This window comes from Lacerta agilis, chromosome 2, assembly GCF_009819535.1.
Source record: "Lacerta agilis isolate rLacAgi1 chromosome 2, rLacAgi1.pri, whole genome shotgun sequence".
Lineage (NCBI taxonomy): Eukaryota > Metazoa > Chordata > Lepidosauria > Squamata > Lacertidae > Lacerta > Lacerta agilis.
In genome coordinates, this window is record NC_046313.1 from 44,933,736 (window position 1) to 44,959,583 (window position 25,848).

At 39.5% G+C, this 25,848-nt stretch overlaps 1 protein-coding gene across 2 annotated transcripts in view; it reads left to right on the top strand.

Annotated features, from left to right (window-relative positions):
* Positions 1 to 25,848, top strand: part of WWC1 (WW and C2 domain containing 1) — a 75,021-nt gene that overhangs the window by 42,773 nt on the left and 6,400 nt on the right. For both annotated transcript variants that reach the window (XM_033139837.1, XM_033139836.1), the window contains 15 exons: positions 83 to 162; positions 942 to 1,071; positions 1,872 to 2,018; positions 2,273 to 2,346; positions 5,222 to 5,464; positions 9,428 to 9,517; positions 10,919 to 11,454; positions 14,726 to 14,834; positions 15,255 to 15,329; positions 16,234 to 16,320; positions 18,636 to 18,828; positions 19,730 to 19,879; positions 20,710 to 20,810; positions 21,913 to 22,054; positions 23,152 to 23,316. In XM_033139837.1, coding sequence (XP_032995728.1) covers positions 83 to 162; positions 942 to 1,071; positions 1,872 to 2,018; positions 2,273 to 2,346; positions 5,222 to 5,464; positions 9,428 to 9,517; positions 10,919 to 11,454; positions 14,726 to 14,834; positions 15,255 to 15,329; positions 16,234 to 16,320; positions 18,636 to 18,828; positions 19,730 to 19,879; positions 20,710 to 20,810; positions 21,913 to 22,054; positions 23,152 to 23,316 — 2,322 coding nt within the window. The remainder of the gene's footprint in view (positions 1 to 82; positions 163 to 941; positions 1,072 to 1,871; positions 2,019 to 2,272; positions 2,347 to 5,221; positions 5,465 to 9,427; positions 9,518 to 10,918; positions 11,455 to 14,725; positions 14,835 to 15,254; positions 15,330 to 16,233; positions 16,321 to 18,635; positions 18,829 to 19,729; positions 19,880 to 20,709; positions 20,811 to 21,912; positions 22,055 to 23,151; positions 23,317 to 25,848) is intronic.

A 25,848-nucleotide genomic window follows, 5' to 3' on the forward strand; every position in this document is an offset into this window, starting at 1 on the left:
TTTTAAAGTAAAGTTCTGAATAAAGTAGTGGAAAATATTTGTTAAAGTAACAAAATACTTTGCTCTGTTCACATTTCAACAGGTTAATAAACTGAAGAGAGAAGTTGCCCACATGAGACAGGAACTACAATATAAGGAAATTGGTTTCCAAACGTTGAAGAAGTAAGTTAGTTATCTTCACCTTCTACCATTTTTAATTTATATCTAGTTGGGTAATGTAATGATTTGGCTTAGTGTATTGTCTGAACCTGGGCTTGTGAGATTTTTACTCTCTCCAGACTCCCCATGAGCCTTTAACCAATATTTGTCCTATAGTTTGCCGTTCATGGTTTAATTTGATACTTCCCCTTTTCTTCCTTTATGAAAACAGATGTAAGTGAATTTCGCCAGGGAAGTTCCCCTGGTGCCTTCATTACACACCTTTAGGCTCCAGGCAAAAGCATTCCTTTTTAACCAGGCCTTATGGTTGATCTTATTGACATCCAACACCCTTTTAGAATGTGGCTTTTTTTTGGGGGGGGGGGTTATTGGGTTATTGCTTTTGGTTTGATTTTATATGTTGTGCTCTTGTTGTGAACCACCCTGAGGCCTCCGGGTATAGGGTGGTGGATAAGTTGAAAGTTGAATAATAAACATTAACTTATTCTTCAGCCAAAAGGCTTCCAGAGCAGTTTACAAATTTCAGTAATAACACAGTCTCTGCCATTTCTGAAATCTTAAATTCAATTTTTTTCATTAAGTTGGAGACAGATAATAAATCCCATTGGTGGGGATTTTGAGCAGGGTACAGCAGCAGTAGCTAAAAAAACAACAACACACTATTTTCACCCCCACCCCCTGAAACAAGATTCATAAAGCAAAGTCCCTTGTCTTTAGAGCTAACTAGTCTTGTTTTTCCTGTTAATAACTGTTTCTCTTCTGTTTTTTACATCATCTTGAAGAATTGATATGAAAATGGCTGATACCCAAGGTGGATATAAACTTGATGAGGCACAAGCTATCTTAAGTGAAATGAAAGCTATTAAGAAGGCCATCACTTCAGGAGAGAAAGAAAAACAAGATCTCATTATGGTATGAAATTGACTGGGTGAACTCCTCTGCTAGGCGGATCTTAAGCTACCATTACAGCAACTCTGTTTCCATAACTACAAAAACAGAAATGCTTGTATGGAACTGACCCATCAACTTATATTATCAGTACAAGATCATTGTTTAAAAATCCAGGCAATCTCTTTACACTAGACTTTCTGTCTCTCCTACCCCCACCTCTGTAACTATTATTTAATGTGACATGTAACTGGGCCTGTGCCCTTTCACATTGTCCTGATTTGCACATAATCCTAATCATTGTTTATTAATCTATGATTTATTAAACATTTAGTTAGCATTACATGTGAACCCAGTTCAATAGCTTACTTGTGCTTTATTAACTATATTCAAAATGTTGCTCATTCAACAAGATTTGTAGTTAGTCTATAAACCTTAGCGAACCTTAACTATTGCTTTGCGTTGTGTGTGAACCCAAACCTCCTCCTTAACCATGGTTAAGGAGCCATCATCACCCAAAAGCTAAAGAACCATGAGTGAAGAGCACCAAAAAGTTCAAACTGTTGTCAAGGCTCAGCAACTTTTGCTGGTGCTTTTAGCTACTCTGTGACATAATAAACCAAGTAGTCTTCTGCCAGACACTTCAGTTCATTAATAGTTCATGTTAACCATGGTTTAGATAGAGTTATTGGTGAACCAGACCATCAATTGATAAGGAACTGATATCCCCCTCACAATGTCAATTCAGTCTTAAATTTCTCCTTCAAAACATCAGGGCAGCAGTGAGGCAATAAGAAAATGACTTTGACTTTTTCTTGTTCCAGAACCTTGCCAGGTTGACAGCTAATTTTGTGACAGACAGAGGATCACATTCAGACTTGTGGGCCAGCAATATATCCTTGGAAGACTCCAGTTTCCCATTGTCTAAGCAGTATCTGGATGCTGGTTCCCAAACTGATGTTTCTGGAAATGTATGTAAAGTTTAAAATACTGTGTGAGCTTCCTTTAGTCTTGTATCCCATCTTAGCTATTAAATAATGTTTTGTGGGGACCTAATGTTTGAACCAGTGCTTTGTAAAATTTTATGGAAAAGATTTATAGCATATGTTATTTCTTAATCTTTGGATGCATATGTTGAGCTTTGGCTCTGACTCATGTCAACATGTTTAATCTGCAAAGAGGGAAATGTGTCAACACCCTTTAACCTTACTATTTGCTTCTTTAGTTTATTGTGAACACGAATAATCAATTGGCTGAGAAGGTGAGACTGCGCCTCCAATATGAAGATGCTAAGCGAAAGTAAGTGGACCTTCCCCTACTACTATTGACAATAAGCACTTAAATCCATAGTGCAGACAAACAGCTGTTTTTTAAGAGTTTAAAAAGTACACATTTAGAACATAACGTGAGGATGAATTTGTTTCTTTACAGGCGGACTTCTGTCAAATATTTCTCAGAGGACATTTTTTCCCCCAAGTGGAACTAATGTGTCCTTGGATCAGAATAAGTGATGATCCTATAAACTTTTATTACAGTTGTTGCAAAGTTTTTATATAGTGTTTTGTTGTCAAGACTGGTCACTAGTTTTAACTCTCATTTTGGCAGCTTACTGTGAAGGTACAAACCATTGCCACTGTTGATTTTATTCTAGAGTTAGGGAACATTTTGCAGCCAAATTTGAGATATTGCAAGAACCTAAAAACCGTTCTAGATTTCATCAAATGCCCATTCTGTTCTCATAGTGGCCAACCACTATGAGAATCAAGCAAAGAATATCTGTAGTACAGTAATCAGATAAAGACTATAAATAAGTCAGTAGGTGCTGTAAGCAACCCATGGTCAATTTTTCAGAAGCCCCCTCAGACTTATACCAGTGTGCAATCACTTCCTGGTTCGTTTTCTCCTCCCCGGTTGCTATGCATAGCATCTGAGAACAGGGCCCTTTTCTTCCCTCTTTCCTTTGTCTAGAGCAGGGGTTGTCAACTTGGTCCCTACCACCCACTAGTGGGCGTTTCAGGATTCTAGGTGGGCATTTGGGGGTTTTACGGCACAAGCTGAATCCTCCTTTCATCGAGCACTGGTGGGCGGTAAGGAAATTTTACCATCAAGAAAGATGCATTAGTGGGCGGTAGGTATATAAAGGTTGACTACTCTTGGTCTAGAGAAAGACTCAGAGCCTGTTGAAGGATTGTATCTCTTTGGAAGAAAGATAATGCAAATGGGGGCTAGTCTGAATTAATGTGCCCAAGTTATTCCTTTAAATTCTTTGGTGACTTTTGTCCTATTCAGGTGATAGCAAAACATGAATAACAAGGTATTGGGTTCCTGTTATTAGATACTCTCTATTGCCAGAATAGCCAACTATTTTGGTACAGTACCAAAGGTATGCCCATGGGTATGTCCTGAAGGCACACGAGACCCCCCACTTACTGAAGCTAAGCATTTCTGGGTTTGGTCAGTGCTTGGGTACGTCATCACTCAGAAACCACACACGTCACCTTGGGTTCAATGACAGAAGAAAGGCAGGGCATGTATCTATATATGACAGTAAATAAATAATAACATGGTGAGGTTGCTCTGCCTGTCATAATGACCAGACATATAAAAATGGCATTTAAAACTTTCATTTATTCTTTAGAGAAATATTTATATAGCACTTTTTGATCCCCAAAGTTGTCCCCAGTGGTCTCAAAGTTGGCTTGCATTATTAAAATTAAACAAAGGTATAGAACCACAGAGCATTAAAAAACCCAAGCCAACAGGACATGCTTAGCACTATTCTAAAACAAGGGACTTTGTGAGGGCATTTTCTTAGTTTTGTTTTCACAAAAAACGTACTCCTGCTTCAGATATCATGTGCCTCTTCAATTAAATCCCAGTTACTTTTAAAATAAATTTCTTATTCATTACTAGAGTATGAATTCAGGTTAAGACTCCTGAGATGTGCATCCATTTTTAAATTTTATTTATTTATTTATGGAATGTCATGTTACATCTGTAGTAGATTCAGTTAAGGCTTGGTCCCACTGAAATGTTTGATTACGCTAAAGCACTGTTTGCTTTCCTATTCTGATGGCGTCAGATTCCCATATTTCATTAATTAGAGTAAAAATGGTTGAGAACCAATATTGTTCAGCTGCAAGTCATTGGCCTAAATCTAGGCAATCAGACTCTGCCTGTCACTATCTCTGAGCTTCAATTCCCAATCTTTTAAATTGTAGTAACAATGTAACAAGAATAAGAATGAAAATAGCAATGATTGGCATAATGCAAATGATAAAGAGCCTTGCATAGGAAAGTGTGCAATACGATTTTTATTTAACCAAACATAAGTAGAAGACCGAACTGTCTTTTCCTCCATTTGTTATGAGCCAGAGGAACAAAAATTGATTTGGTGCCTGACATCCTACAATCCCCATTGACAAAACTTACTGCTAATGCTGATATGTGTGTTACAAGGTATTAATGATTAAGCTAAAATTCCCCATCATTGAATGCTGAACAGGTGGAATCATGGCTTTCTTTCAAGTGAAAATTAGAGGGAGAGAATGATGCCAGATTTATAAGATGGCTTGTTTACTTTTGTAAGCACTACTATGTAGGATGCATAGAATGCTGTTTTATTTTTGAAGGTGGAAAGTATTCCACCTTAAGAACAAATCTGACCTCTTACCATATCCATGCTGATAGTTGACAGAAGTTATCAAATTACAGTTGAGCAATCCTCTTAGAACACACTCTTTATAAATTCACAGTGGAATTCACGGATTAGGAACTAATGCCAATGCTAATTCATCAGTGGAGCACAATGTTGGGCTTAACCAGGCAGTTGAACATTAAAATGGCTGCAAAGAAGGTTTCAGTGCAGCTTGAATGGATTTCTATTAATTATAGAATTTAAATTAATTAAGCAGCAACTTCCCTGCTATGGGAACAAGCTCAATCATTTCTCTTTTAAAAAAAATGTCCTGAAATAATGGGTTCTGTGCTTTGACACGCCATCTTATGTCACTAGATTAGGACACAATTTATATATGATTGGTGAGAGTTGATAAATTGTGGTGTTCAGTACAGCTCTAGTTGAATATGCAAGAGAGCCCAACAGTAAGGTGTTTTGAGATTGCTGGAACATATGTGCCATATGCAAACTTAATTGTTTTCCTTCATCCTATAGAATAGCAAATTTGAAAATACAGTTGGCTAAATTGGATAGTGAGGCCTGGCCTGGCGTGCTGGATTCTGAACGAGACCGATTAATGTTAATCAATGAGAAAGAGGAACTTCTAAAGGAAATGAGGTTCATTAGCCCTAGGAAGTGGACTCAGGGTGAAGTGGAAAGACTGGAGATAGAAAGAAAACGTCTAGAAGAAGATCTTCAGACTGCAAGAGATACGCAAAGCAAAGCTTTAACAGAAAGGTACGTTTAACATTAAATATGTTAAATTTAAATAGTTTAAATAGTAAAAATTGATTCTTTTCTTCTGTTCTTGTGACTAGAAAACTCATTACAGATACCTGCACCTAATAAAACTGTTACAGGTGCTTGCATCTGACTATAATTTAATTGCATTTGTTACAGTCTTTTGTTTTGTTTGCTTTATCTATACCTATAATAAAAATAAAAGAATGTCATTGCACTGCAATTCACTTAGCCACAGGCAGGTGATGTTTCAAACTACAGTGTGTTAACAGCCTTGGGTGAGCTGCTGGACCATTGAAGCAGCTTCTGAGGCCAGTAGCGGATGATGCAGGCAAGCTGCAGAGGATGAGTCATGAAAGGCTGGGACAACTCCTCAACAGTCATCCTGCTCTGCTGCTGCTGTTGCCACTGACCACATTGCTGAAACACCCTTTAAGCCTTCTTCCGTGAGTGGGACTGTTGCTGAGAAGGTGTCCTGGCCTCTCATGACTCTTCCTCCACGACTTGCCTAGGCTCTTTGCTGCCGCCTTGCGACTCCTCACAGGAGAAGGTCTAACGAGAATGGAGATTTCTTCTGTGACTCGCCTGCATCAATAGACCACCACTTTTGGTCTCCTTTCTGTGGTGTTCTTCTTGTTGGATTGACTGTTCATCTCACTTGGTTGTGAGCTAAAGGTTCCCCACCCCTGGCCTATGTGAACCTTCAGGCAGGACCTGAGTGCAGGACCTCAGTGCTGGTTCCCAACAACTGGTATTCAAAGGCCTCTGGCAGTGGAAGTACTGCCATAATGGCTAGTATCCAGTGATAGCCTTCTCTTCCATGAGCTTGTCTTAACCTCCTTTTTAAAGGCACATTCCACAGTTTAATTATGTGTGGTATGAATAAGTTCTATTTGTCTCTTTCAGGTTTTCTTGTATTTGACTTATTTGTATGATCCCAAGTTCTAATATTACAAGAGAGTGAGAATATTAAACCTGGGGTTTACCAGCCAAAATCTTGGTTCCGGTCCCTAGTCACTTAAGAAATCTGTTGACATACATGACATTCTTCCTGACATTTGTTTCAACCTTGGAATGAACAGGCATGAGATGGCAAAAAGTGTCATCTCATGGTGTGAATCTCTATAAATTTGATGTGTTCAGCTGCTGCATTCAACATCAGTATCCCCAATAAATACAGACATTGATATGGAAACGGGGCTTTCTTGTGCTGTCTTACTTGGATACAGTATTTAGGCAGTAGCAAAGCTCACATCTCCAAAGAAACATTAGAATTGTAGCTATTTTTAAGCTCAAATGTTTCTTTTAAATGTTATCCCCATAGGAACTAAAGTTTTAGGAGGGATGCAGTTTGACAACAAGACTATCAAGCACGTAAAATCTGCCGCTTTTCACACTCTGTCTCCTGTAATTCATTTGGTTAGTAAAAGAATTATATTTGGTGACTGGATCTTGTGAGACTGCATCACCATTTCAGCTGTAGATTAAGCCCCATGGGAAGGTGCAGTAGTAACAGGGTGAAAAGCCTCTCTGTAATTGCCATTCTTTAGACTTGGTGTGTGGGTGGATAGTACTTTGAGTCTGCAATGATGTTTCTGACAGTCAGGCTCTTCTCGCTAAAAATGACTTGAACATGCTGTCCTTTATCTTATTTTATTTTTTGTGCATGATTTTATAGGCTTCTTTTTGTGCATAACTAACAGCCATCCCACACAAATGAACTAAAAACATGTTTGTGGGGTTTAAAACCTCCTGATATCTGAAAAATTCCAGAATCCTAAGTGCATGTGATATTTATTCATCTCCTGCTGCCCTCCTGCTATTTGAATGCTGTCTAGATGAGAAAGAGGGACACACACACCTCTTTTTCTAAAAATACCACTTGATGCTTGTTGAGGTGGTGCTGCTTAGTTACAGACAGCCATTTTCTCAAACATTCTGCTACACGCATCTTCCACTGGGACTATTTAATACATTTGGGTGAGGTGTGTACTGTCTCCATGTTTTACTCCCCTTAATTAAAAAAATTTTTAAAATATTTTTCCTATTATTTTTCCTTCCAATGTACCTCTTCTTATAGGGCAACTGCTGAATTTGATTGACAGCTGAAGGTTGGGGAACTTTGATCCCACTCAGGCTACTTTAATAGATAGCATTCAAAAAGAACATGAGATGAGCAATCTCTGCTTTGCATGCAAGAGGTCCAGGGTTAATCCTGAGCCATCTGCAAGTAAGGCAGTTAATGTCCCCTGACTGAAAATTTGGATGGCTGCTTCCAGTCAGTGCAGATAGTACTGTACTGAGCTAGATGGACCAATGGTCTGACTCAATATAAAACAGCTTCCAGTGTTCCAGGTTGCTTCTCCCTTCATCTCGATAATCCCTTGAGTCTCTCACTTCTCACTTTCCACTCATGTAAGAATTGTTCCACCTCTGACTTAATCTCCTCAACCCACACCATTATGGCAGCTCCTAACAGCCAAAGAAGGGATCTGTTCTAGACAAATAGTGGTGGGGTATATTATAAAGAGTTTCAGATGCACTTGTGGCCCTGCACTGCTTGTAGTTTGGCTGTTTTCCCATGTGAACTAAATGTATGCCCCTGAATCCTCTAAAAGTTGTGGGGAGTTCTGAGGAACAGTCTTGTCATTGTGAAACAAGTGCTTGTCATTGTGGGGTGCTTGCCATTGTGAAACAAGACCTCAAGTCTGGGTTCTTTTAATGTTTTTAGCATGAACAGGTCCTTGTAAGAACTGAGTGTGCAACAGCAAGGTTCCACATTTTTACACTCACTAAATGCTGGAGCATTCTCTGCTCTCCACCCCCGCCTCTGGCAAGCTCAAATCTCAAGGTGACCCTTGTTCTCCTTTCTGTCGTATAACAGAGATAAATACAACGTGGCTTTAATGTACCTTAGATGTGACAGGTTTCACGCATTCATTCACAATTAAAAAAACTTATTTTTTCTTAGATTTCAAAATTGCCTCACCTATTCTCTCATCTCCAATAAATATTATTAAGTGTTCTCTTTAAAATAACTCTAGTATACAGTCTGTTCACATAAGGAAGTGAGAGACAATCCTCCTGAAACACCTTACATATTTTTGGGTCCCTGCCAGGAAACTAATCTTGCTTATGTAACAGATCTTTTTCTTCCTGAATAGTTTGCATACCTTTTGCAAAGACGAATAATGTAGAGAAGGTCAGGTGCCTTCTGTATGCAAAACTAACATGGCTGGTGATACTTTTTATTTTTTCAAACCGCCTTAAAGTTCTCTACAACCAACAAATCTTAAACTGTACCTGAAAGTGTGAAGCCAGAAGTGCAAGATGCATCTGAAGTGCAAGATGCCGAAGAATTGAGAATTTCTGAAATTAAAAATAGTAATAAAGGAATAGTTATATAGATAGGAAGTTTCTTCGGGTGACACCCATTATTCCTGTTCCGATCTATTTGACACAACATTTATTGAGTTACACTATAATTGCTTTTAAAATGTTATGAAGAGAAGAAGAAGAAGAGTTTGGATTTGATATCCTGCTTTATCACTACCCTAAGGAGTCTCAAAGCGGCTAACATTCTTCCTTTCCCTTCCTCCCCCACAACAAACACTCTGTGGGGTGAGTGGGGCTGAGAGACTTCAGAGAAGTGTGACTAGCCCAAGGTCACCCAGCAACTGCATGTGGAGGAGCAGAGACGTGAACCTGGTTCACCAGATTACTAGTCTACTGCTCTTAACCACTACACCACACTGGCTCTCTCATTTTAAAATGTTATGTAGTAAGAAGCTTTTGATGTGAAGTTGAATGTGAATATTAAGAACAAAATGCTGCTATAAACAGGGCTTTGGAGACTACACCCTGCCCATATTCAGGGCATTGCATTGGAAGGGCTTACTATGGCCCCTTAATAGGATAATGCTTTGAGTTGCATTTTAAGCTTTTTTCCCCTGTTTGCAGATTGAAATTAAATAGTAAAAGAAACCAGTTGGTGCGAGAACTAGAGGAAACAACACGATTAATGGCAATGTTGCACATCCAGCTGAAAAAGTAAGTTTTCCACAGGCTTCCTACACATACTTCACATGAATATTGGTCGTATACTCCTATAATTCTGTCTTATGGGAAACATGTTTCCAAAACTGGTTTGAAAACAGACATGCTGTCAATCATAAAACAGCACCACTTCTTTGTACCATCTGCTGCTGTCTTAACTTTGGGATTGAAATAGTGTTGCAAAATAGTGTTTTCAAACATTGTTCTTTATTTGAAATACAAGTAATAACATAAAGAAGAGTCCTGATGAATTGGTTAAGGTGATTCACCTAGCTCAGTGTCCTTTTTCCATCAATGGCCCACTACTGGGCTTGAGAATCTTACAAGCAGGGCATGAATGAAACAGACCTCTTATTTTTTTAAACCCTTAGCAACTGGTATTCAGCCGGCATATACACTTTTAACATAGACAGTCCATTTACCCATCATTACTAATAGCCATTGATAGTTCTGTTACTCTGTCTGACCCCTTTTAAAGCTATTGAAAGTAGTGATCACTATACCCTGAACTGTCAGTTCCATAGATTATTTGTGTATTGTGTGGAAAAATCCTTTATCTGTTTGATCTTCCTTATGTGAACCTTGCACTGCAGTATTAGGAAAAGGAGAAAAAACTTCATCCATTTCCCCCAGTGTCTTGAACCCGCCCAAAATTATAAAGCCCTGAACATTAGCATGAGCAGATGCTTTTTGCTTTGGTGCAGAAAAGCTGCATTGGTTTGCAATATATGCCTCAACCCCATGACAACCCAGTGACTACTATAAGGAGATGCAAGGTGCTGGTGTGTGACTGTGGGGCACAATACAGCAAGATGTCTCCTCCTGTAGAATTTAGATATCAACACAATATGGGGCTAGGATCTTATTGCATGTACCTAGCAGGTACCGTTATACAAAATGCATCTGCATTTATTTCATTTACTTCAAATATTTCTATCTTGCTTTTTGATTGCATTTAGGCTGTTCTTTTTAAATAGTAAGCAGTTGATAATTGGTTTTAAATAATTTTTTCCCATCTTAAATATTATTCAAACAAAATGAAGCATCAACACACAAACAACAACAACAACAGTTTGGGATATCATATTGGAACAAGATGGGTTTTTGCATGACAATGCAAGGTCATCAAGAAGTGGGAATCTGATGGATTTCCCAGCACACAAAGTTCCGGAGTCTGTTTAATTAAGACTTAGAGTTTGTTGTCTCTTCACTCAAGGTAGTGTCTCTCCTTATCCTGCGCAACAACCCTATTAGTGGCTTAGACTTACAAACTGTGGCTGGGTGGGAATTTGAACCTAGGTCTCCCTGGTACTAGTTAGGATACTCCAGCTGCTATACCACACTCTTAGTTGCACCTTTCATCTCAGAATATTGCTCTCTCTCTCTTTTTTGCAGCCTGTCATCTAGCATGCTTTCCCTGTCTTCTGGCAGTAGTCCTGGTTCTCTTGCATCCAGCAGGGGATCTCTGGTCACCTCAAGCCAGGATTCTTCAACCTCAGCCAGCTTTACTGATCTGTACAATGAACAGTTTGAGCAGCTGGACTCTGACTACCAGAGCAAAATGGACATGTTGCTTCTGGAGAAAGCCACTGGTTTTCGGCCTTCAGGCTGCATCACTACTATCCATGAGAATGAGGTGGTGAAAACTCAGAAAACTGATGTTGCTAACCGTTTTCAGGCCCTGAGATCCTTATCTGGGACACCAAAATCTTTGACTTCTTTGTCTCCAAGGTCATCACTCTCTTCTCCCTCTCCACCTTGTTCACCACTAGTGATGGACCCATTCTTCACAGGTGATACCTTCACTGGTCAAATGGATTTTGAAGATACTGAAATAAACAGTGGACTTTCTGAACTTAGTCTAAACACTGCAAGTGGCAGGAAGTACAGAGTGGAAGAATCTAAGACTGGTGTGAAACATCTGGACCAAGGTAGAGTGACTATTGCCCACCTCCTCACATTCAGCCAAATTATTTCCCCCCTTTAAAAACTGCTTTTATTTAACAATACTTTTAAAATAAAACAGCCTATAAAGCAAGGAACAAATGTTTAAAAAGCAAAAAAACTATTTAGATGTACTAATCATCATAGGTGGAGACATTAGTGGAGGTGAAATTTTGTTATTAATGTATATCCAGTAAGAAGATACTGTACAGATAAGGAAGGGAAGGGAATAGTACATTTAATGTATTTGGTATCCAAAGCAAGTGTCTATTGATTCAACAGATCTCCCCCCCCCACACACACACAAATAGCTCTGTGACTGAAACTACAATATGTTCTTGAAAGTGGGAGAGGAGTTGGTCAAACATAAAAGCAACAACCTAGATGCAAACAGGCTGCTTCAGTCACAACTGTTTCTAATTAAAACAGAAATATTTGACACTGCAACTTGCTTATTTCTTTCTTTTATGGAAATGTTTTATATACCGCTTTCCATTTAGCACAACAAAATGGTACACAGTTTATGAGTGCAAAGGATTCTAAAATCTTAATCATGCAGCATCAGCAAATCTGTATGTAGACTCCACACTCTGGGTGGATTCAGGAAACCATCCTTTTGTCAGTGACTCTTTTTAAAGTAGCGTGGCATTAGGATTGCTGCTTGTATAGCAGCAGCAGCAGCAACAATTATTATTATTATTATTATTATTATTATTATTATTATTATATTATTATTATTATTATACCCCACCCATCTGGCTGGGTTTCTCTACCCACTCTGGGTGGCACATATCAGAACATACTAAAATATTAAACATTAAAAACTTATCAATACATGGCTGCCTTCAGATGTCTTCTAAAAGTCAGATAGTTGTTTATTTCCTTGACATCTAAAGGGAGGGTGTTCCACAATCAATAAGGCCCTCTGCCTGGTTCCCTGTAACCTTGCTTCTTGCAGTGAGGGAACCAGCAGAAGTCCCTCTGAAGAGGACCTCAGTGTCTGGGCTGAATGATGGGGGTGAAGAGACTCCTTCAGGTATACTGGCCCGAGGCTGTTTAGGGCTTTAAAGGTCAGCACCAACACATTGAATTGTGCTCAGAAACGCACTGGGAGCCAATGTAGGTCTTTCAGGACCGGTGTTATATGGTCCTGGGGGCACTCCGTCACCAGTCTAGCTGCCACATTCTGGATTAGTTGTGGTTTCTGGGTCACCTTCAAAGGTAGCCCCATGTAGTCCAAGCAGGAGATAACCAGATCATGCACCACTCTGATGAGACAGTCTGCTGGCAGGTAGGGTCTCAGCTGGCGTACCAGGTGGAGCTGATAGAATTGACCTGAGCCTCCATGGACAGCTTTGAGTCCAAAATGACTCTCAAAATGGTGTCAAAGAGTCCACAACAAGATGGCCATAGAGCTTTTATTTTGTGAGCTTGCTGAAGGACTGTCATGTTAGAACTCTTTAGGTATTGCACAGTCCACCTACCCTATAGACTTACTTGCTAATCTGTGAAAGAGCACCAAGTAGAATTTCAGTTAGTATCTCTAAGGTTTTGTTGTGTTAAGTAAGCAACGTATTAATGGGTCACATAACCCTGATCAAGGAAAGATACTGGAATGGTGTTTGCCTTTAACACTGTGCCCTGAGCTTTTCCTTTCTCTTTTGAGCAATGGCCACATTTGTAGTATGAAATGGTTATTATTCCCATTAGATCTTGCTAGTAATTAGTCTTAACCTTTCTTGGCTCTTTGAGAATGGCTGCGGCTGTTAAAGTGAAAGCTATAAGGCGCTAAGCAGATTAAGTGATTTGGGGTTGTTATTCAGTCAGCAGACATAATAATCACCACAGGTAGTTTATTTCAGGGCAGTAATGAGGAAAACATCCACTCCCTGGGTTCTGCTCACACAGCTTAGAGTAGCGCAAAAGCTGCCTGATTGAGTTACAGCCTGGCCTCCTGGGATCATGTGTCCTCACATGTTCTTGTAAGTGGAACTAAATAGTATATTCCCCAAATCTCCAACACCCCTTCTTTAGTGAAATCATGTTTTTTTCCAAAGCTTTTTCTGCTCCCCAATTTCAGTATCTTTTTTTTATCTAACTTAATTAACTTAAACAATGGAATTTGCCTTTGCTTATGTGCTAATGCAGTTAAAAACTATCATCCATATTTTTTAAAAAATAATAATGAAGTAGGGCTTTAAAAGGTGGGGGGAGGGCAGGAGAGAGAAACAACCTGTATCGGGAAAATGTTTAATTAGAATAATTTCTAGTCACACTTATTGGATTTTCTTGAGAAGCCACAAAGGTTGCATTCTTAAAAGACTGCAAATCTGTAGGTCCCATGTAGAGAAGTATTACCAATAATGAGCAGCTTTTTAAGGTAAGAGGCATGAAGGTGAGTTGTAGAACATGCCACTGTTGTAGGATAGTAGAACAACTGAGGCCAATAATTAATTTACGGTGGGCTCACATACTGTCTTGACAATCAATGTACAGAACTACTGTAATTGGCGGGCTGCATTTGACTTGCTGGGTCTTATGCTGTTTTGGCATTGCCCAAGATCCTATTCTTGTTTCAAATGCTATCGATTGTAGGGAAAAAAGAAACTTTTGAATCTTGGAGGAGGGATCTAAGTAATTTTATGTGGATGGGGGGAAAGGCAAGAATTCAATATAGATTGTTAACGGATGTTAAAGAAAGGGGAGGCTGGGGTGTCCCAGACCTAAAATTATATTATGCCTCTGCGTGTTGGCCTTGTCTTATTTACCTGATAATCTCTTAGACTGTTCTGCAGAACATGTACACAACTGAAGTCTATTTTTTAAACATTCCTGATCTTAGCATATGAAAGTGGTGTATACTGAGCCAGCCCGTTGGTTCCTCTTGCTCAGTATCATCTGCAGCACTTCTCCCAAGACTTTATGTCGGAGTAGTCAACACGCTGCCCTTCAGGTGTTGGTAGACTCATACCTGCCATCAGTACCTGCTACTCTGGCCAGTGGTCAGGGAAGATTGGAATTTTAATCCAACATCTGGTGGGCTCCACATTGGCTACCCCTGCCTTAGGCAAAGTTTTTTGTTTCCCAATATGACAGACTTGGTTGCAAACATTTTTAAAGTTCTGTATTGCCTAAATAAAGGGTTCTTTTTAAGGGGATAACAACATACAAATTAAGGATTAGTCTTTCACTTGCTGACGCATCCAATAAATGATCAAAACTGGGTTTTTTTTTCCTTTACTCCCTCTGTTTTTGTAGGTGTAAGTATGGTTGAAGGAGCTGCACTGAAGACAGCCTGTGTATCAGCTGCAGTGTCAGATGAGTCTGTGGCTGGAGACAGTGGAGTGTACGAAGCATCTGTGCAAAGGTACTCTTATGTATTACATGGTATAGATCCTAACCAAATCCGACAGTGCAACAAGGGAGCTTCCATGATTTATCGTATTTTTCCATCCATAAGACACCCCTATATAGAAGACCCCCCCTATTTTGGGGGACTCAATTTTAAGAAAATAAGGGGAGATGGCCCAAAGTTGTTGAGCTTCTCTCCCCATGCAGCTGCAGACAAGAAACACTCCCTAGACCGTTTCCTGCGCGCAGTGGTATCGGGGGAAGTTGTGCTCCCCCCCCCCATGCCACTATCCATGTATAGGATGGCCCCAGTTTTTGACATGATTTTTGAGTCTAATACACGGGAAAATACGGTAATTGTTTTTGTGGAATGATTCACCCAACTCAACCCCACTATTGCAGACATTAAGCCATCTAAATGTTCTCTTTTTTCCAGGCCTTGTGTGCCAGAAGCTGTTGTGTTTGACAACGAAGATGCAACTAAGACTGCTAAAGTTCAAATTTCAATGAAGTAAGCTGAGTTATTTCTCTACTGTTTTGAACTAATATCTTAATTAATTTCCAATACTTCTGTTGTAGCGTGGGGTTAGTGATTTTGGTAAGTGATTTCAGCTCTCTGACATACTAAGCAGGAGGCAGTTTCTTCATGTAACAATTATTTATTCAGGCAACAAAACAAGACTGGCTGAGGAGAGGGAAGCTACATTTATAGGGATGGGAAACTTGCTCAAAAGGGATACATTTTGGAGGGAACAATTTCAAGCTATCAAAAGGCAGTTACTTTACCCTAATGCGAATACAGACAATAATAATACAGATATAAAAACCATTGAATCAATACACAACAACTTCTCCCACTCTGGAGTCTTTTATATTGTGCAAATAATGTTCAGTGTTCAACATTTCATGTAATATTTAGTTAAATATAAATATAAAGTGAATTCCAGTCCTATTTTGCATTTTAATGGACCCCTGAGTAAATTAATTCTGATTTGCCAAAAACTTTTGTCACTCCATCTAGCAATTTTGTCTCTCCCTAATCCTAAATTTAATTACTTAAATTAAATCCCATTGTGTTTGGTGGTAAATATTCTTGTGGTTGTAGACCTGTGGTCCAATCCTGTGTGTATACACTCAGAAGTGAGTTCCACTGTTTTCGGCAAGTCTAAGAGTTGTTGTTGTTGTTGTTCAGTCGTTCAGTCATGTCCGACTCTTCGTGACCCCATGGACCAGAGCACGCCAGGCACGCTTATCCTTCACTGCCTCTCGCAGTTTGGCCAAACTCATGTTAGTAGTCTAAGAGTACACAGGTCTAAAAATCAGAAAGTGTCTTAGAATATCAACAAACTCTTTTGTGATTAGGGTCATTTCTAACACTGCCTACAGTTGTATTTTCTCTTTATTTTCCAATTTAGGTACGATGACAAAAATAAGCAGTTTGCAATATTAGTTGCCCAGATGAATAATGTGCCTGTTCTCTTGCCACAGCAAGACCAGAAAGTGTAAGTAAGTGGAATGACATGCTGGAGACATGCCTGTATAAGATTGTGGGAAGGAGAGAGGGAGAGGGAGAAATATGTACTGAATAAGCTGACTATCAAATGATAGATAAGTGCCAACTTTAGCATATGGCGTGGGAAATTGGAATTATTTTCTGAAATTTGATGCATTCCTGTGTGCTTTTGCAGATTCATTGTCTTTTGGCTAATTTGTTATGAAGGCGATTGACCAGCTCATAAAGGATCCATTTTATTGCTTGCAAGTGTGATTTCCCAAATATGCTTACTTCAGTTGTAAAGTAAAACAGTTTGTTGTTTTTTATGTTGTTGTTACCCTAAACTTTAGTTAAGGAGTTTTTTTTGGGCTGCAATCCTATACACATTTACATGGGAGTAAGCACCACTGAACCTGGGGAGGGACTTGGTTCTGAATAGACATATAGGCTTATGCTGTAGTGCTATATAGGTACAAAACTATATTAAGTCAAAGTCCCCACTCCCAGAATGCACTCACAATTTAACTTGAAATGAAAAGAACAGTGCTTTCAAATGTACAAAATAGAGTTTCCACACTTTGACTGCTACATCACTCTTCTGGGGTATAATCTCCATATTTTAACATTATGGCTACTCAATATCCTGTTGTGTGAGGAACCAAACAGCAAACTATATAGCATAAAAGTACTTCTGCTTGTGCAATGGGACTTCCACCCCACTTCCTGCACACCCCTAACCCCCCCCCCAAAAAAAAATCACTCTGGAGGGTTAGTGGGAAACCCAAAGCAAAGTGGGGTGAGTATACAGGATGGGGGAGAGGAAGTCCTATTGCAGATTCACTAGCATTGGATGCAACCCATACATAGGAAATATGATGGTAAATTTCACAATGCAGTGGTATGTATTGGTATAATTGGATGCTCTGCTGAATCATAATTTCAGTAGTGCTGGATCCAAAGCCTTCCCATTCACCTAACACACACCCAGTTTAAGGAGTGGGGTGGAAGAGGCGAGTAGACCACTGTAATGCTGGGAAACCTCTTTTCCTCCAGCCACTCCCCCTTTTCCGCCTTGGCTGGTACAGGACTTAGCAGAGCATGGGGTTTGGTAGCTGTAACAACCACAGATTGTCCTTCTATCTGTTTCCATTGAATAGCTCAGCTGTTATGGAAGAAGCCTCTGTGAAATACAAAAGTTAGAAGGAAACTTCCATACAAGCAAAGCCGCAAATGTTAAAAGCATTAACCAACCCAGCTTGGTTTGCTTTTAAAGAGTACTCGTCTTGAAAATATTTTCTCAGAAGCAGAGGAAATTAACTAAAGTAGTTCCGAGTCAAGATTAAGCATAAACTGGAGTTAATAAATGGTTTAATGGATTAATGCATGCATTATCTGATTATAGTCCATTTGTAAATGTTTTTCTCTGTAAAAGAATATTAATGAATAGTTCTGGGAAACTGGATAATTATCTGTCCTAATGTCTTCCCATAAGGGAATTTCAGCAAGCTGTTGTTTGCTTTATGTAGATTATGTGGCTCATCACAGTTTTCTGTCTCTCTTCTGTCTGTGTACAAAATATGGGAGAAAATAATCCAAGACAGAAACAGAGGTTTTCAGACAGTCTTTCCCAGATATTTTCACGTGCCTGTAGCTTGTACCTTCCTGTCTTTAATTTTTGACTAAATTATGCTAATAAATGAACTTTCATATATTCCATCTTGCCAGCTCTGTATGATAGATATCCAACAGAAACCCTGCTAAAATAATTAGAAGTTGTAAAATAGCAGCGCCTGCTATATGGCTGGACACGGGTGGCACTGTGGGTTAAACCACAGAGCCTAGGGCTTGTCGATTAGAAGGTCGGCAGTTCAAATCCCCGCGACGGGGTGAGCTCCCATTGCTTGGTCCCTGCTCCTGCCAACCTAGCAGTTCAAAAGCACGTCAAAGTGCAAGTAGATAAACAGGTACCACTCCGGCGGGAAGGTAAACAGTGTTTCCGTGCGCTGCTCTGGTTTGCCAGAAGCGGCTTAGTCATGCTGGCCACATGACCCGGAAGCTGTACGCCGGCTCCCTTGGCCTATAAAGTGAGATGAGCACCGCAACCCCAGAATCGTCCGCGACTGGACCTAATGGTCAGGGGTCCCTTTACCTTTACTATATGGCTACTGTTTCAGGGCAAGTATACAGCAGCATAGTGCTCACTATTATATTTGGGATTGATCCTGCTGCTTATGCTAAGTGTGGGGACGCTGTGCCGAACTGTAATACTCTCCACATATGCTTGTAAAATAAATAATGCTGATTAAAGCTATTTTTCAACAGGAGTGTTCGTGTGGCTATTCTTCCTTCTTCTGAAAGCACAAGCTGTTTGTTCCGCACAAGCCTAATGGAAGCATCAGACAATCTAATTTACAATGAATTATTTTGTGTTGCAATCCCTTATTCTGTATTACGGCAGAAGACATTAAGGATTGATGTCTGCGCTTTGAATAAGTACCACCTTGAAGAGTGCTTGGTTAGTGTTTGTTTATGCTGATGGTTTAATGCTTTTAGTGTTTAAACTATCGTTTGACTGCTAGTTAGGGTTCCCTGTATAACTATTACATTACCAGACAGAACATTGTAACTATTTTCTGGAAAATAATAATTTTATTTATTTAGCTCATATATTAAACAACTAGAGCTGTAATCCTAACCATGTCTACTCAGAAGCAAGTCCCATTTAGTCCCATGGGGCTTGTTCCCAAGTATGCGGGCTTAGGATTGCAACCTGTTGTAATAGTAGAGGCTATAAACATGAAGCCAGCATAAAACTGTTAATAAAAACTAAGCAGAACAAAAAATACAAATATATATGATGTCTTTAATATATCAACTATCTATTGTTATTTTTAGCACTGGTCTTATTCTGCCACAATGAATTTATGAATGCATGACTTCAATTCTTGCCATAAGGTTGCACACTTGCATTTGGTTCTCTCTTAATGATGGTACCCTCACAAGCACCTTGGGAGCATATGGGACTGCCGGCAGTTGCAGTAGGCAGTGCTTACTGAAGCAACTATTTGTGTGTCTGTATGGGTCAGTTGATATTCAAAGGTGGATCCCAACACAAATATCCTGGGAGCACCCATGGTGCTTGAAGCAGGGGTTTGCACTCATGCCAAAGTGCTATTTCTGCAAACTGGTCTTGCCAGGCATGCTTGTAGATACTACTGGTGTGACTTCCCCGCTGTGGGGCTGGCAGCTGAAAAAGGTGCTGCTGCAATTATGGAAATGGTTATTTGTGTAATGCAGAAATTGCAAGGGAAGGAAAATTATATATGTACCTCAAGGTCATACATTTCTCTCAGCATTTGTTTTCATTGCTATTTGAATGTTATGAAGATGTCCATTGCTGTTTTTTGTTTCTGCAGGGAGGTGCACAAATTAGCCTCGCTGAGACTTGCAAATCTGGAGAGAGGTCAACGCGTTGGTATAACCTCCTTAGCTATAAATACCTGAAGGCGCAAAGTAAAAATAAGCAAGATGATGTCTGTTCCAAACTACCCTGCACTGAAAAAATGGTAATAACTTACGAATGAAGATGTTTTGCACAAGGCACACTATAATAGAAGACAAAACCGCAGATTTGTGGGTCTGAAATATATCGTATTTTTCCATGTATAACACAAGGGCTTATACACAGAACATGGGCATCTGGGGGGATTTTTCAAATATTTAAGCAAATGTCTGGGATTTTGGCTTGGGCAGGTTGAGGCGGTCCCTCATGCTGCCGTCCCCTCCTTCTCCTCTCCCTGCTGTCCCCTCCCTCTCCTCTACCTGCTGGCTGCAAACTGGCAACTAGCTCACCTCCTGCAGCCACTCTTGGCTTGACCACCAGAGGGAGAGCAGCCACTGCCGAGAGCTGCCTCTGCTACCTATCCTCACCCTTCTTTCCTTTCTCTCTCTCTCCCTGAAACCCCCACCCTGCCCCTGGCCTGCTCCCTGCCTTCCTCAGCTTGGTTTGCTGGACTGCATGGCCTGTCACAGAGTGGGCCTTGGCATCCTGCTTGGGAGCCTCCTGCCCATCACTTCTCCGCAGCCACTGAGGGGGAGCCGCTGCCTCTACTTCTGCACCACTGCATGCACCTCATGCTGGAATTTTTGAGGGCAATTGGCCAAAAAACATATCAACAACTTTCTGCCACTGCCACCGATCGTCCGGATTTTCACTTCTATTTTAGGGTTTTGTTTTCTTAATTTTGGGTTCAAAAAAATAGGGGTCATCTTATACATTCGCTAAACTGTGTACTTAGCTGGCAAAATACTATTCTCTGGGTTTCAGTAATGATAGCCTCTGTTGAAACTAAATGGACATTAAGAAATAACAATGTCATTAACTCATTCCCCACAGGACTCTGTATCTGCACTGCTGGAACAGACAGCTGTTGAACTCGAAGCTGTAGAAAAAAAGCTAGAAGAAAGCAGGAGCACTTTACTTACTAGTGAGAACTGGTAAGTGATATGAAGCTGTTGTAGTACAACACTGCAGTGCTGTAGTTTCTATGGGATTTTGTGATAATATTAAAAAGGAAAGAGTTAAATTTAAGGTAACAACATGTAGTCTAAAGGTTTTGTTGCTATTGTGGTAGCAATTTTGCACATACACTTCCCTGAATTCCCCATAGAAGAATATTTCTCTCTAACTGTTCTTCATTTTTCAGAAATGAAAAAGTCAACCTTTACACTTCTAATTTTTGAAAAAAAACTGTATTTTTAAAACTTAATTGAATGCATAGGCTCTAGTTTATTCCATTATTAGTGTGCCGCAACAGAGTGTAGCCTAATCAGTTTAATTTGTTTAAATTAGTTAGATAACAAAACTGCTAAGGTGTTCCCAGAAATGCTGGAGCTGTGCTTTTATTAAGTTCAAATTTGGCTGGCAAACCTTAACTACACAAGGTCAGATCGGAAAAAAAATCTGTGTGATTGCCCTTTTGAGCCAGGTTGTGTCTGATGATCACTTTATTCATACGTATAAGGCAAGTGAAATACTCATTCTAAATGTTCTGTTTATAACCTCTTGGGCTAAGCTCAACTCATCTTATACATACCTTTTGGAGACCTTTGTGCATATTGACATGGAAGTGCACAACATTTGTATTAAACTGCGTGAATCAACTCAGTATAGTGAAGTGTATTCACAATTGGTGACTCATATCCCTGATGACTATATTCCATGCAACCAAGCTGACTAATGTGATAAGCCCTAGTACAAACAGTACAGCTTGCTGCATGCAGTGACACCATGTGGAAGGGTTGTTTGGGGTTTCTCTTCCTGGGTAGTAGTTCTGAGTTGTTGTTTTTAGGACCTCACAAAGGATGAATAAGGTATGGTGTGGAATGTGGTGTATCACACTGATAAGCCCAAATTTATTCTCCCTTTAACTAGTAGTGTGCTCATGCCACTGTGTTATATAGCATTGTGATGTATCTCATAGTGCTGTAGAAATTATGCTCACTTTGTCTGAGAATACTGTTAGCTTTGTCAAAGCTCTTGCGGTTGGTGTTCGAAGGGTGCTTTGCCTATTCACAGTGAAGTTTTGTTATGTAACAGGCAAGATGAAGAAGATGCTGAGCAAGATGGCAACAGTGAAAATGAAGAAGAAGGAGGAGGAGGAGAGTTTTATAGTGGAAGGGCAATATGGGAAACAGAAGAGACCACATCCTTGTCACCGGCTGAGTCAGCAGCCATCAAGGTAAAGAAAGCAGAAGGAACGCAAGGTCCTATGTAAGCAGGTGATTAGAAGGACAAGCTGACTTAAGCACTATGTTATTGCTGCAGTGCCCTTGTTTCACCTCTAACATGATGGAATTGAGCTTTTTTGTTTTCCATTTGCTTGTGAATTGTTTGCCAGGCTTCACACAGCACATGCTTAGTTGTGAACGCATCAGGGAAATAGTAGAATACAAGCATTTGGCATACAGAAGGTAAGAAGGGAGGAAGCAAGAGACATTCAGTATTGGGTCTGATGTTTATTTTGTTTTGTTTTTCATTGTAGCCTGCAAACATTATTGCCAAGTGAGTTAAGTAGCTTCTGTAGCACTCTTACTGTAGGGTGAAACTTCACATTCCGAACTAGTTGAAAGTCCCTGATTTGTTGTTAGAAGAGAGTCATGGAAGCCTCCAGTAATGAGATATGGTGAATCAGGCCAGCAAAATCTGCCCAAATATATCGCTTTCAAAGATTGCAGTATACCTGTATGACCTTGGCAGCACAAACAAATATTTGCATAGGCAAACCAAGTTACGTTCATGCTTCCATGCACAGTTATCTGTTTTCTCAAGCAAATCTAGGAAGTTGTTGAACAGGCTTATATTTCTATGTTAGCAGTTTTACAAGGAGAGCTCCTGGATTCTGTTTCTCCTGTCATTTCCTTCTGGTACCCTGCCTCCTCAGCTTCCAGCCAGTACTAATTTCTTACATAAAATTGTATTTACAAATTTTATAGTCCATAATTCCAACACAGAACTCAGGGCACTTGAGACACTGAAATGAATGAGTTTAGCCTTAAATATGTTTAACTCTGTGCTGGATTTTAACTTTCATGTTTTCTCTATCTTGTTATGGTATGTGTGTGTACTGTGGTGTTTTTAGAAGTGCTGATTCTAAATTAAAACTTGATGGTAGTGATTCATGTCTGAAATGCACTATGATAATATTATGACCTATATATAATGAAGAAAAAGGTGCAGAATTCACCTGGTCACTCAAACCTTAGAGTTGTAAAACAGTCATATTGATGGCACTTTGGTGGAGAAAAATAAACTTACGAATATCTATCTGTATTGTAGGTGGATAAAGAGACCAACACAGAGAGCCTTGCACAATCTTCTGCAGTAGTTCGTCCAAAAGATAAAAGAACTTCTAACCCTCTACGAACTCCTTTTGTTAGAGGCAGCACTATTATCCGTTCCAAAACCTTTTCTCCGGGACCGCAGAGTCAGTATGTTTGTCGGGTAAGGAAAACAGCACTTGTCTCTTTCTGTAAAAGGTAGATGAACATGTCACTAAGACACTCAGATAAATTGACATCTGAAATCTAATATTAAATGCCATGGCCTAGAAGTAATTAAAACAAAAGTTGCAAACTGCAAGCCATGATTCCGAGGACACCCAATCGCCCTACCCACACGTACATATGGAATTTTTGGAAGGCATATCCATAGAAACTCCAGTTGTGCTTTCAATTCTCTCAAATGCAAAAATAAGTGTGAGGATTTGACACAACCACTGTTTAAAGGGGAAATCTGTAGGAAAAATTAGTGAACATGTGCCTCTCCTGCTTTCTTTTTCAGATCCCCCACTTTTTGAATGTGGGAGAATTTAAACAACAGTGGTGTGTTCTTTTAGGGAGCTTCAGAAATCCCTTAACACTTAGTGGTTGTTTCATCTATCTGGATTGCATCCTATATTAATGCATTTTAAAACACATGTTTTCATTAAAGGTTTACCAATATAGGCAGTCAAGGAAACAGATTCATAAACACATCATTTAGTTCACTTAGCTTGTTCAAATTTAAAGAAATACATTATAAAACTGTCTCCTACTTGTATTTATTTATTTGACTTATTTATATGGTGCCCTTTAATTACAACAAAGAGTGAAGTGATTCACAACATGATAAAATGTTTAATAAGATCTGAAAAAATATAGAACTACATATACTACCAAGCAATAAAACTGGTAGTATATAACTATTTCTGACAGGTCAGTATCTGCCTAAAGTGACTTTATGGATTATAGTAAATAAGTTCTGTGTATATCTTATGCCTGATCACCCTTCCAAACTAAGGGAAACTTGCATGTATACTATTGGCTCTTCTTTCAGCAGGAGTTAGATCAGTTCAATTTTGTAGTCATACCTATTTGGTTTGTCACTTTTTGACAGCAGAGCAGCTTTTCATCTAAACATTAAAAGAAGAGTCTTTTGTGTACATCCAGCAATAGCAATGTGTGCACTCATAGAGGTTCAAATATGCAAGGGTTGTTTTATTCTCTTCCATGAACTGGAAAATGTTTACATCAGTGAAGAGATCACAATTTCAGTTCATTTTCCAGTTCTGAGTCCCATGGGATTTTGTCTTCTTTCATGGGAGTCTCCCCAGAGTTTTGAACCATGCCCATTTTCTGTAGTTTTTATCTCAGTAGGTGTAGGGCTCCTTTGAGAGGACAGATGGGATATAAATTTACTTAATTATATAAATAAATAGTTCATTGCATGTAATGGCTGTCCTTCAAAAGTTAGCAGTTGACTCAATTATACTTACCATAGAATTTCTCAAGAGTTACCTGTGTTACAACACATAGGCTGAACCCTAATCTCACCCCGAAAGCTTGCTTCCTATATTCTTTCCTGTCTCTATAGAACTGGAGAAGAAGCTAGGGGACAACTGTGACAAATATCCTTAGGGTTTGTTTAAAAAACAAAATCACTTGGCCCTGAATTAGATTCTTTATTACTGTGTTGTTGTATTGTTTTCTTAAAAACTTAGCATACAGACTAATCTGGCCAATATGTCTAATAACAGACCTCACAGGTGAGACCTCTGCCAATTTTATCCTGGCATAATAATGAATAAAGTGTTTTCAAAACAGCTTGACCTTTTACATAGAGAAGGGTGGAGGTGAGAGGGAGAAAGTAAATTTGAAAATGAAAACTATTGTGACTTCAACTAGGTACGATATGGCTGAATATGTCCAGTCCATCCGTTACGTATGCTTCAAGTTCACCTCTTTCATTAAATGTTTATTCATAATTAATTAGTTCCAGAAGACAGGATCAGGCGGGACTATAAATAACCTCTCTCTTAAACTTTAGTCTGTGAAGCAAACAAGGAAAACACTGTCAGGAAGGTCCTTTTCATGACGCATGGGCTCGCTCTGCTGAGGAACGAGGTGTTCCTTCTGCACATCAAGGCTGCCTATTGCTGCGATGAAGCACAACAGGGTCTGATACACCTATTGCTTCCCAATTCAGACACTGTTAGGCTCACCAGCTATCAATTTTCCTTTTGATTTAGCTGCAAGTTGAACTCTCGGCACTAGGCTAAACCTCTAAATTGCATCATCTTGTTTTTTAAGACAGGCCTTTGGGCAACAGGCCATGGAACAAATAGCACATGACAGGGGGCATTCAGGCATGGCAAGATAGATGGCTGGCTCAGTGCAGTGAACAGGAGATGCACTAAAGGGTTTTCCAGATTTTGCTCCATTTACTTACCCTGAATGGAATGTATTGGGGGCTTCCAAAAATATAACAATGCTTCTTAAAAAAAATTAAAGTACTGTTTGTGTGATAGTTGATGCCTCAAGGAGGGAGAAGGAGTATAAAGCTACTTCCTTTGTTGCCAGATCACTGCATGTAGTGAGTGCCTTGAATATGCAATTGGAAGGAGTATCCCAAGAGCAAAGGAACATTGTTTGAGTTCAGGATAAAAAGTCACACAGATAAAGGCTTTCCCTTGCATCCTGAAACAACACAAAGGCA